At 45.2% G+C, this 10846-nt stretch overlaps 1 protein-coding gene across 2 annotated transcripts; it reads right to left on the bottom strand.

Moving 5' to 3' along the window:
- Nucleotides 1–353: 353 nt before the first annotated feature.
- LOC140587654 (acyl-coenzyme A thioesterase 1-like) lies at nt 354–6214 on the bottom strand. Of its 2 annotated transcripts, none has more exons than XM_072709177.1 (11): nt 6094–6214; nt 5437–5644; nt 5175–5274; nt 4896–5086; nt 4639–4796; nt 3436–3555; nt 3261–3343; nt 2932–3025; nt 2281–2361; nt 2070–2205; nt 354–1779 (listed from the first exon to the last, which is right to left on the bottom strand). In XM_072709177.1, the coding sequence occupies exons 2-11, from the start codon at nt 5630–5632 to the stop codon at nt 1658–1660; spliced, it is 1281 nt and encodes a 426-aa protein (XP_072565278.1). In that variant the 5' UTR covers nt 5633–5644; nt 6094–6214; the 3' UTR covers nt 354–1657. The 2 variants fall into 2 exon arrangements, with proteins under 2 accessions (XP_072565278.1, XP_072565274.1); XM_072709173.1 differs by lacking the exon at nt 6094–6214 and adding an exon at nt 5726–5841.
- Nucleotides 6215–10846: the final 4632 nt, after the last annotated feature.

Here is a 10846-nt window from a genome sequence, read left to right as displayed (position 1 = left end):
GAGAAATGTTCTCCCCGGGGCGTGTGCTGGGCTGGGGGATTGGGTTTCTCCCCTGTGTGATTTATGAACATCTCTCACGGGGGATGGCACAGCCGCTCCATGTGGCCAGGAGAGCGGAGAACGACAGCATCACCTGGAGAAGTTCAGGTGCAAATGGAAACCGTTGGTTATACAGGGAGGACATGGGGATGAGTGACACATGACAGTATTGTCAGTATAGCACGGTAGTAAAGCTGCACAGGGTCACTGCTGTTTCACACGCAATGGTGACTTTCTGTCACAAACTCGAGAGTTTCTTTCACGAGGGTGAGGCATGGTGCAGGCAGGAAAGAAGTGGATGATCCACTGGTGGCTCCACAGGAACATAAGGGGTTTATTAACAGAATTAGAAAACACTGGGAACACTACAGAACAAACAGACCATAAGGGGTCAAAACTACAAATAGGGAAAACAAAGACTACAAGAAATGTCAAGGGAACAAGGTCCAGGAACAAGGCAACCCAAGGAGTAGGCAGGGAACAAAATATAATTATTAATCAACATTCTTAATTAATCAATTATTAATCAATCTAGCATTCTGAAACAAACAATGACTCACTAAGGAAGTGAACTAAAGTAGGATGATGAATAACAAACTGAACTGGGTAACAACGCAGGAGGAGTGAGACATGAAACAAATTAACCAATCAGGGAGGGTGCAGGACAACGAGCAATCAGGTGGACCACACAAGGACTGGTGCAAGAAAACAGGCAACAGGTGAAACTAATACTTAAATCAAGGAACTATGTGATCAACAGGGAAACTAAGAAACTGACAGAAAACCGAAGAAACAGAATCTAACACTGGGAAAATAACGAAGGCAGGTAAAACAAAACCAAGGCACAAAGCAAAAAGCCAAATGAGAATATAAGTTACAAAACACAGCAACTAAAAAAACTGATACAAAAGGAACACTAGGGAACAAAGTCTACAAAATATAAAATCAGAGGAGGTGGGGTTTGAACATGCAATTGAGGAGTTTATAGGTAACCACACACATTGAGCCATGCAGCAGGCTGGGGAACAGGGGAAACACACTAATGACTTGGGCAATGAGGAGAACAGGATGGCCAGTGACATCTGCTGGCCAAACGGGGAGGACACATGACAGGCTGGGACAGATGGGTGCTGACCCTAACACCTTCAGCAGGCTCTGGATAAGCTCCTAGGCCCACAATCAGCCAGAATGTTCACCAACCTTCTAAAACAGACAAGCTGCATTAGCTGTTAGATACAGGTTTATTGCGAGAACTTGAAATCTCTGATGACAGCTCAAAATTCACCTGCCTACTGCCATCTGTGGCATACATTTTATAAGCCACACTTAAAAATAAAGTCAGTAGATAATTGAGACTTTAACGGAATTTGAATTATTGCTCTCTTACATTGTTCTGATTGACAATCAGTGACTGTGGGGTATCTGAATAATGAAATACGACTGCTGTCTTTATAATCATCATAGGAACATTTATTACACTCAGTTTTTACTTAGCAATGAGTCCATAGTGCAGCCAAGGCTGAACTGAAGATACTGAAGCAGTGGCTGAATCGTGATGAGAAATGTTGCCATCCCCTGCTGCATCTTCTCCGTCGACTCCCTCCACACCTTGCGGCCCTCAGAGACCCGCCGTCACCCCTACGCCATACAGGTGCCTCTCCAGGAAGGCCAGGGTCTTCTGCCAGGAGTCTTCCTGGGCGTGAGAGTGGGGCTGAGCCTGCCCACCCCAAAGCAGCATAGCTGCAACACCAGGAGGGGACGTCAAGTCATCCCATTCCAGCCCTGGACAGCACAGCACCACAGACAGCCCCCCCCCCGCCATGGCACACATCCATTCATCCATCCATCCATCAATCCATTTTAAACCCACTACTTATTTGTGACTGAGGGAATCCAACTGAGACTGAAACACCAGCTTTAAAAACACACTACAGCTGTAGGAATACAGGGACCTAAAGTATCTTTGCCCTCATCAGTTTCCCATGATCCTGCCCTTTATTGAAATGCTAGCAAGGGGTCTATTCCCGCACCTTTGCTTCCCAAAGAGATGAAGTTGCTCGCTCGTACATGGGGGCCATAGGGTGGCTCGATTAGGTGCCCCGCCCCCAGGTAGGAGAGCTTGGTGAACAGATGGCTCTTCCCGGCCTCCTCCATCATTCTCTCCATCTGAGCAGGAAGAGGTCAGAGGTCAGCATGATGCTCTGTGAGCGCTGTAGGGCCAGGAGAGGTGTGGACACTCACATCCTCTGCGGATTCGGATGCTGGCCAGTTCTGATCATCTTCTCCCACGATGAACAGCACAGGACATCGAATCCGCCCGACCTGACGGTAATATTTTAGGTAATTACTCCAAAAGGCAGTCATAAATGGCCAGTGTATTTTTACGACGTTTACGACACCAAAACACAAAAAGATGAGCTTTCAAACAACTGGGCTACTATATTTATTTACTTAACCGAAAACTTTATTTTAAAATCTGAAAAAATACACATCAATGTCACAGATTAACTCCTGTACCATTCTCTTTCGGGATTTTAGCCAGTGGCCTTCTGATGTGGAAATCCAGTTACTCACTGTCTGCTGCACCGAATGCTTACATCCCTCAACACTGTGTGATCTGCAGTTACATGGTATGCCAGGTGTGGTACATCCGTTCAGTAACTGACTGAACACGTGCCAGGATAGCTTAGTGTTAAGTGACTGAACATGAGGCAGGACAGCTTAGTGTTAAGTGACTGAATATGTGACAGGATGCCTTAATGTTAAGGGACTGAACACATGCCAGGATGCCTTAGTGTTATACAGCTGAACACATGACAGAAATCATTAGCATTAAGCTGCTGAACACAGTATGGGCAGATAGTAGGTCACTGGAGAGGAGCTCAGACTCACGTCGACTTTCTGACTGGGGTCTGTTGGAATGGGCAGGAGGAGGTCACGCCAAATCACTCGCTGCTGGTCGTCATACCGGGTCTTGTGGGCATTTCTTCTCAGAGGAATTAAGTAAAATCAGAATGCATGAGATAGATAAGGCTCCTGTTTTTAGAGGGTGCCCCCCCTGAGGTGTCTATAGGGATTTTTGAGGTATAAATGAAGATTGAAAGTTGGACTGATTCCAAAATGCCATGCAGCTCATTTTGTGATTACAGCTCACCACCTCCCCAAGGGCTGGGGAATAGTTCACATAGTTGCCTGTGTACCTCTCCCACAGCAAGACTCACTTTCCAATCTGTATAAAGGTGTCAGCCAGGGACCCCCTGACGGGCTGGACATGGCTGCCACTGACACAGACCAGGCACCTGGGCTGGGAGACAGTCACAGCAAGCACAGGCCTCACAAGCAAGCCCTGCTGGTGTCACACGTGTGACAGCATATGTGCGGCAGAGTGTCCCTGACCTGGATGACTGTGGAGTAGGCAGTCAGCCCCAGGGACACGGAGGTGCCAAAGGAAAGCCCAAACAGCGCCACCCTGTTCCCACAGACCCGGGGATGGTTCTGCAGAAAGGTGAACGCAGCCTATGGTGCCGCAATGCAAGAAGGACAGCGTTAGGGGCAGAACGTGACCCAGCAGCCGTCTTTTGATCAGTATGTCCAAGCATAGTCTGCTGGAGGTGTAAGACAGTTCAGTTCCTCTCATCTCTTTGGTCCTGCTGCACATTTAACCAGGTTTTAATGGACCTTCTAGCAAGGTGAAGGCAGTAACCTCAGCCCTGGGCAAAAAGGCTGCTACTCATGGGTTTACAATCACAGGAAGCATGAATCTCCTGCAGACGGTCAGATGGGACCCACCGCTTTTTGCACCGAGAGCTCTACTGGGAAATTGTATTGTTACGTCCGCGTGTGTATGTGCGTGTATTAATTTTCCATTTCAGACCCCGTTCCACAAGTCTTCCGATCCAGTTCCATGTTTCCCCCTTCTCACCATGAAAGCAGTGCCAAAACTGGATGAACTGGTTGTCGTTGCCACGTTCCCGTTTCCCTCCTCTCCAGTCATGGACTATATAAGTCACCTCACTACCCCATCTCATACCTTTTTTGTTTTGGTTATTCGGCTTTTGTGTTTGTTTACCCGTGTTTTGACAACTGTTCGGTTATCGACTATTCTATCTAATCTATTGTTTTCTGCGGTTTCTAGGTTTTGTGGTTAGAAAGGGTTGGGTTAGTAACTGTCTTTTTGTTTTATTTTTCTTTTGGATTAGGCAAGTGTTCATTGATACGCGTGTAGGTACTTCACTGGGTTTTGTTTATTGTTTTGGCCTTTATCACTCCAGAAGTTCATGTCCCCTACCCCCATATTTTCAAAATACATCCTACCTTAATTGTAGCCCATTGTGTCATTCCATTTCTTTATCCTCTGCACCCTTATCCTCCCTTTTCCCTCTCCCCTCCCCGCCCCGCACCCCCCGTTCTCATCGCTGCCTACGTCCCGACCCTAGAACAGTATCAATAAACTTGTACTTCAACTTACACTGATTGATACTCGGTAACCATATGGAAGAGGAAGTGCATAGTCATTACTGACAGCTTCCCTATTTAGATATTTGGAGTTTCTTCTGTGATGTTAATAGACAAAGACTGGTTTTTAAAGTAAAAGTGTACCTCAAAGTATTCATTGCCCACGCTTGGCATTTCCTTCTGTGATAGGTACTGCAGTGCCAGCGCGGCATATCCATGAGCCGCCAAAAGGGCCGAGCGGTATTCCACCAAACCACCTCCCCCTCCCCACAGGTCCAGGATGGCAGGGAAGGGTCCGAAACCTGAGAGAGACCAATCAGAGTGACCCCTCTTGGCATGAACCACTGATGTTTGGCTTGCATGTTGAAACCCTACAAAAGTATCTCCTGAATTACATTTACCAGCTGGTAAAAACAGGGTCCCAGTGAGTCCATGCTCATTGACCTCGATCCTTTGGACGCCAGGAGCCAGGTACCAGCGTTCGGCATCGACCAGGGCCAGGGCTTTCCTCTCTTTGAAACCTTGGACGACATGACCTTCGTATGCGGAAATGTGGATCACACTCGGGGTGCAGACGTCCTTCTTCCTGAGCCTGGAAGCACGAGGGTTCGTCTCAAGGCATAAATGACTCAGCAGACATTATGTTCTTCCTGCTCCTTGTCACATGCACAAGTGCTCACCTGAGACCAGGTCTGCTCCCTGCTGCTGGGCTCAGACCCCACAATAACCCCATAGGCTCCACACCCGTGTACGATCCTCCCACGCTGGCATCCTCGGCAACTGAGGGGAACCAGAGTAAACAGCTCTACTTACAATAACATTTGAGCAAAACACTAAAAAAAAAAAATCACGTTTATTCATGCACGTAAAGAGAAGCAGATCTGAATGACAGCAATTCATATGGACATAGTTAATCTTTAAAGAAAGTATTAAATATAAAACCTCGGACTGCTCCAGTGGCATCGCTGACATAGTGGCCAAAAGCCTCCCAGAAGTCCCCGTCCTCGGAGTGGAGCAGGCTGTGCAGGGTCACCTCCTGTCCTGGAGGTAATTTCTGCACAGTGATGCAGAGCTTCTCATCCCAGAGACCCCTGCAGGGCTGCACAGACAGCAAGGGGGATGGCTGCCGTCTGGACATGGTCCCTGTCACCTGCGTCAAGACGGCATGCATGAGGAAAGCTCCGGAATAGACATGATTTAGCCATTATAGAGTCTCTGTGGGGATATTTACCGCGGTAAGCTGAGTGTCCACAGAGCAGGAGTGAAGAAGGAGCAGCACAAGTCCACAAAGATATGCATGGACTTAGGGGGGTAAATATTAACTTTAACTGACGTTTTCCAGAGATTGTTCTGTTCTTTGAGCAACTGTCCCGGAAAATTAATATTCTTTCTCGGGACATGAATTGTCCAGGTTTTTTATGAAAATGTACATGTAATTTAAAATTTCATACTTTCAAATAAAACCTATTCTTTTTTCTTCGTGGATATGTTTATATATCCAATTCTATGACCATAAACGGTTAAAATTAGTAAAATATAGTGACGATTGACGATGTCTGTAATGTTATTTTTTTTTGGTAGCAGAAATACGAAGCTTACCTTATTACCTAGTAACTGCACAAGCTGTTAGTATGCCACGTCCATCCATGTCCATGTCAAAGAAAATGTGATTTACAATGTGCAACTCAGAGGGGGCAAAAAGAGAAAACTTTTCTGAATGGATAAGGCACAACCAAAGACCAAAGTGGTCTGAGGGCGTTGCACAAAGCAGAATTTCCCAGATAGCTGGAGAACTTAAACCAAACGTGAAAAATGTCCAAAAGAATGAGAGGTAAGCGACATTCCTTTTGGACAATCCTTAGATTTAACTTAAGAAATGGAGGGGGAGGCTAAGCCTGTGTGCTTGTACTCAGAAGGTCACCAGATCAAACCCAGCCTCAGCATGTCTGCAAGTCCTTGAGCAAGGCCCTTAACCCCCAGCTCCCTGGGCACTGCTACAGGTGGCTGCCTTTCACGGACAGCTTACTCTACAAAGTAGAGCAAGCTGAGGAAGGCATAAAGACAATTTCCCCACAGGGATCAATAAAGAATCAATTATTATTTTATTATTAAGAAATCTAGCTAATGGAAAAAGATGTCTTTGGTGGAATACCCCGCTCCCCATTCTCTGCCACTCTGTTTTGTGTCAAGCCAGCGGAGAACGACAGCATCACCTGGAGAAGTTCAGGTGCAAATGGAAACCATTGGTTATACAGGGAGGACATGGGGATGAGTGACACATGACAGTATTGTCAGTATAGCACGGTAGTAAAGCTGCACAGGGTCACTGCTGTTTCACACGCAATGGTGACTTTCTGTCACAAACTCGAGAGTTTCTTTCACGAGGGTGAGGCATGGTGCAGGCAGGAAAGAAGTGGATGATCCACTGGTGGCTCCACAGGAACATAAGGGGTTTATTAACAGAATTAGAAAACACTGGGAACACTACAGAACAAACAGATCATAAGGGGTCAAAACTAAAAACAAGGAAAGCGAAGATTAACAAGAAGAAATGTCAAATGAACAAGGTCCAGGAACAAGGCAACCCAAGGAGCAGGCAGGGAACAAAATATAATTATTAAGCAACACTGGGTAACTTCTAGCATTCTGAAACAAACAATGACCCACGAAGGAGGTGAATGAAAGCGGGAACATAATTACACAAACAGAACCGGGTAACGACGCAGGAGGAGTGAGACATGAAACAACTAACCAATCAGGTAGACCACACAAAGCCTGGTGCAAGAAAACAGGCAACAGGTGAAACAAAATTTAATCAAGGAACTATGAGATGATCAGGGAAACTAAGAAACTGACAGAGAAATAAGAAAACAGAATCTAACACTGGGAAAATCACAAAGGCAGGTAAAACAAAACCAAGGCACAAAGCAAAAAACCAAAAGAGAATATAAGTCACAAAACACAGGAACTAGAAATCTGATACAAAAGGAGCACTAGGGAACAAAGTCTACAAAATACAAAAACAGAGGAGGTGGGGTTTGAACACGCAATTGAGGAGTTTATAGGTAACCACACACTCAGCTCATTGAGCCATGCAGCAGTCTGGGGAGCAGGGGAAACACACTAAAGACTTGGGCAATGAGGAGAACAGGATGGCCAGTGACATCTGCTGGCCAAACAGAGAGGAGACATGACAGGCTGGGACAGATGGGTGCTGACCCTAACACCTTCAGCAGGCTCTGGATAAGCTCCTAGGCCCACAATCAGCCAGAATGTTCACCAACCTTCTAAAACAGACAAGCTGCATTAGCTGTTAGATACAGGTTTATTCGAGAACTTGAAATCTCTGATGACAGCTGTAGGAATTATTAGCTCAGGTAATTTTAATATCTCCACCAATATGTTTGAAATTAATTAAAGTTTAATTAATTGTTATTTAATGCTGATTATTAACCAATCGTTATGCCGAATGGTCGGCTCCTCCAAACTCAATTGCGGTATCCCTGTGAGTCTGTTAATGTGAGACTTAAATGGGATTCACTAATTACCAGTATCACTTAGTAACCTGGGTTAGAAGGCTCGTCCAGCGAGCTGCATCACCAGGTAATGTAAACGATTGGTAGCGAAGCTCCCCTCACGGCCGATGAGAGAGTCTCGCGATGTTTCAGGCCAGTTTGAGGTTCAGAGCGTGTAGCAAGATCGCACAGAGGCAGGAACTTAGTGTGAGTACTCAATGACGGAGGCTGAAGTTGTGTAAAAGACATGCATTTATTCCTAACTAACACTACAACTAACATAAGACAGACATTACACCTAATACAAACAACAAACACGAAATAACGGAATAAAACAAACGATGTAATTATGAAAATGCAATGACCGGATTTAAATGAGTAACCTTAAATGGGAAATACTGTTCTGCAAAGCAAGCACAGTTTGTGGAAACACGACCCTAAAGTCTTATAGCAGGTTAACAGAACAGCTTAAGTTGTTAGAATGAAAGGAAGTTGGTTTACTTGGTTGAAGAGTGGGGGGGGGGGGGGTCTTGGCAGTTGATGGCAGAGCTGCTGAGCTGATGGCACTCAGGAAGGCGTGGCGTTTGAAGCAGTGGAGTGAGCCCCTTTGGATTCTCTCTCCTGGTGAAGCTTTGTCTTGGGTGCTGTTCTCTGTTCAGCTGGGCCTTCACCGGAGGACTTCTTGTGGGCTTCTCTTCTCCCGGGCTGATGGTCTTTCCTCGGGCTGATGGTTGTTCTCTGCCCACCTTTGTTCTGAGGTCCAGGTTTTTATGGTCTAAAGTTCATGAATAGGGATGACCAGGAATTCGACTCCTGACCCAATGGCTCGCCATCCATTTGGCGGGCTTTCGGAAGGGGGTCTGTATCAGTCCTTTTGGGATTTATGGCCCGACTGATTCTCCCTTTACTGATGATTTTCATTAAGCTGTTATAACTTTTGATACATCCACTTTTATGGTAATCACTGACCAGATTTGGAATCAGGGGTGATTAACAATCAGTTTGACACCAAACATGCCATACCAGCTTCACAGGTACATACCTCCTACCATCTGCATTAATTGATTAAACAATTAATTATTTTATCTATTTGACTGATTCACATCAGTATGGAATACAGGTGTTTTGGGTTGCACCTCAACAGATGTTACACTTAGAAAACATACATCAAATATTCATATTCCAAACAGCACATCTTATCCATAGATAGGCGTGGCCGTTAGTTTGTGGTAATATCAATATAAGTTGCACATCTGGAAACAACATATTTTGTTTGGTGTGGCTTATGGCAATTCATCTTCTCCAGAATGGATAAGATACACCTTAATTCAGTTCTTTTAACATAGCATGTTAGAACAAAGAAACTTGGTGACGGTCCACCAAGATCAGATAAGGACCACAAAGGAATGTTGGAAGAGAAGGGGGGGGGGGGGTTTAACACAGAAGACTCTCTAAAAGTTAGGACACATTGGTTACACTAAGGCCCCGTTTACACTGCAGGTCTTGATGCCTAATTCCGATTTGTTGCCTATATCCGATTTTTTGGACCGTCTGTTTACACGGTCTTTTTAATTGTGACCCATATCCGATTCGTGTGTTTACACTTGTTATAATTTCACGCATGCTCAACGGGGGGTTTTGCACGACACCGTAGCCAAGACGGACGAACGCGAAATTTGTTTTATGATAGCTTTGCGATGTATGCGAAGTTCGCCGAACAACATCACGATTTTGAGGCGAAGGAGGAGGAAAAGGGCCATCATTGCAGCCGAAATATCCTCGAAAACAGATTTGTTTCTGTAGGAACCTTTAATTTTATCCTGAACGGATTCTTCTCCCCACAGGGTGAGAAGGTAAGCTATTTCAGGCGCCGACCATTGCCCTACACTTTCCTCCCCCATGTTTCGTGTGTTTCTTGAATGTTACGCTTCCACACGTACTTCCCACGTACTTTTCACGTACGCTTCACGTACGCAGTTTAATGACGTACAGAACGCAATGCCTCAGAAAATCCGATTTGCCTGTTTACATTACAGTCGCATTGGCCCATATCTGATTTATATCTGATTTATTTCCACATATGAATGAGGCCTGAAACCGATCTCGAAATATCCGAATGCATGCGTTTTTTTCCCATTTACACTGTCACAGAACAGATCCGATCTGTGTCACATATGAGCAAAAAATCGGAATTAGGTCGCATTTAACAGACAGTGTAAACGGGGCCTAATTTTCCAGATTCTTCTGGTATACCATGAGAACATATATACAATGGTAGCTATACCTATCTATTTATTTAAATTTATATGTGTTCAAGTGCAAAGGGGTAAAATAGGTGATACTCCGTGAACATGGTTATAAGGGTGGCACACAAAACACTAAGATTGTCTAAGGACACATACAAACATAACCTATCTGTATATTGAGACTAGTAGTCGTGAGTAAATCAATATACAGGGTATACAAAAGCCAAACTTAAATGAAACTTCCTTTAGGGTGTTGGTCTGTTGGGTGAGTGATATGTGAGGCAGAATGTATGGGGAGGGGGTTGTGTGCCAAGTCGAGGGACCCCTGTCCATTAGGTCCACTCTGCTTGTCTGTAGGTCCCTAAATCTTTGGGCAATAAAAGTTGGAGTGCTGGCCTCCCTGGTTATCTGTGTGTGTGTGTTTGTGTGTGTAACCCCCCTTTGGTGCCTCTCGTACCAGGCTCGGCCTTGTCTCAGGCCACCTGGAATTCAGGCCCTGTGATATGTGCATGTGTGATCCTACACAGCTCAAAATTCACCTGCCTACTGCCATCTGTGGCATACATTTTATAAGCCACACTTAAAAATAAA

The sequence above is a fragment of the Paramormyrops kingsleyae genome, chromosome 1 (genome assembly GCF_048594095.1).
Source record: "Paramormyrops kingsleyae isolate MSU_618 chromosome 1, PKINGS_0.4, whole genome shotgun sequence".
Taxonomy (NCBI): domain Eukaryota; kingdom Metazoa; phylum Chordata; class Actinopteri; order Osteoglossiformes; family Mormyridae; genus Paramormyrops; species Paramormyrops kingsleyae.
Note: the sequence above shows the minus strand (reverse complement) of the source record. Positions and strands in the feature narration are given on the sequence as shown.

Coding starts and splice junctions, on each gene's coding strand:
- LOC140587654 (XM_072709177.1), bottom strand. CDS start 5,632: ATGTCCAGACGGCAGCCATCCCCCTTGCTGTCTGTGCAGCCCTGCAGG. Junction 5,275..5,436: donor TGCCACTGGAGCAGTCCGAG/GTTTTATATTTA, acceptor GGTTCCCCTCAG/TTGCCGAGGATGCCAGCGTG. Junction 5,087..5,174: donor GGGAGCAGACCTGGTCTCAG/GTGAGCACTTGT, acceptor TCGTGCTTCCAG/GCTCAGGAAGAAGGACGTCT.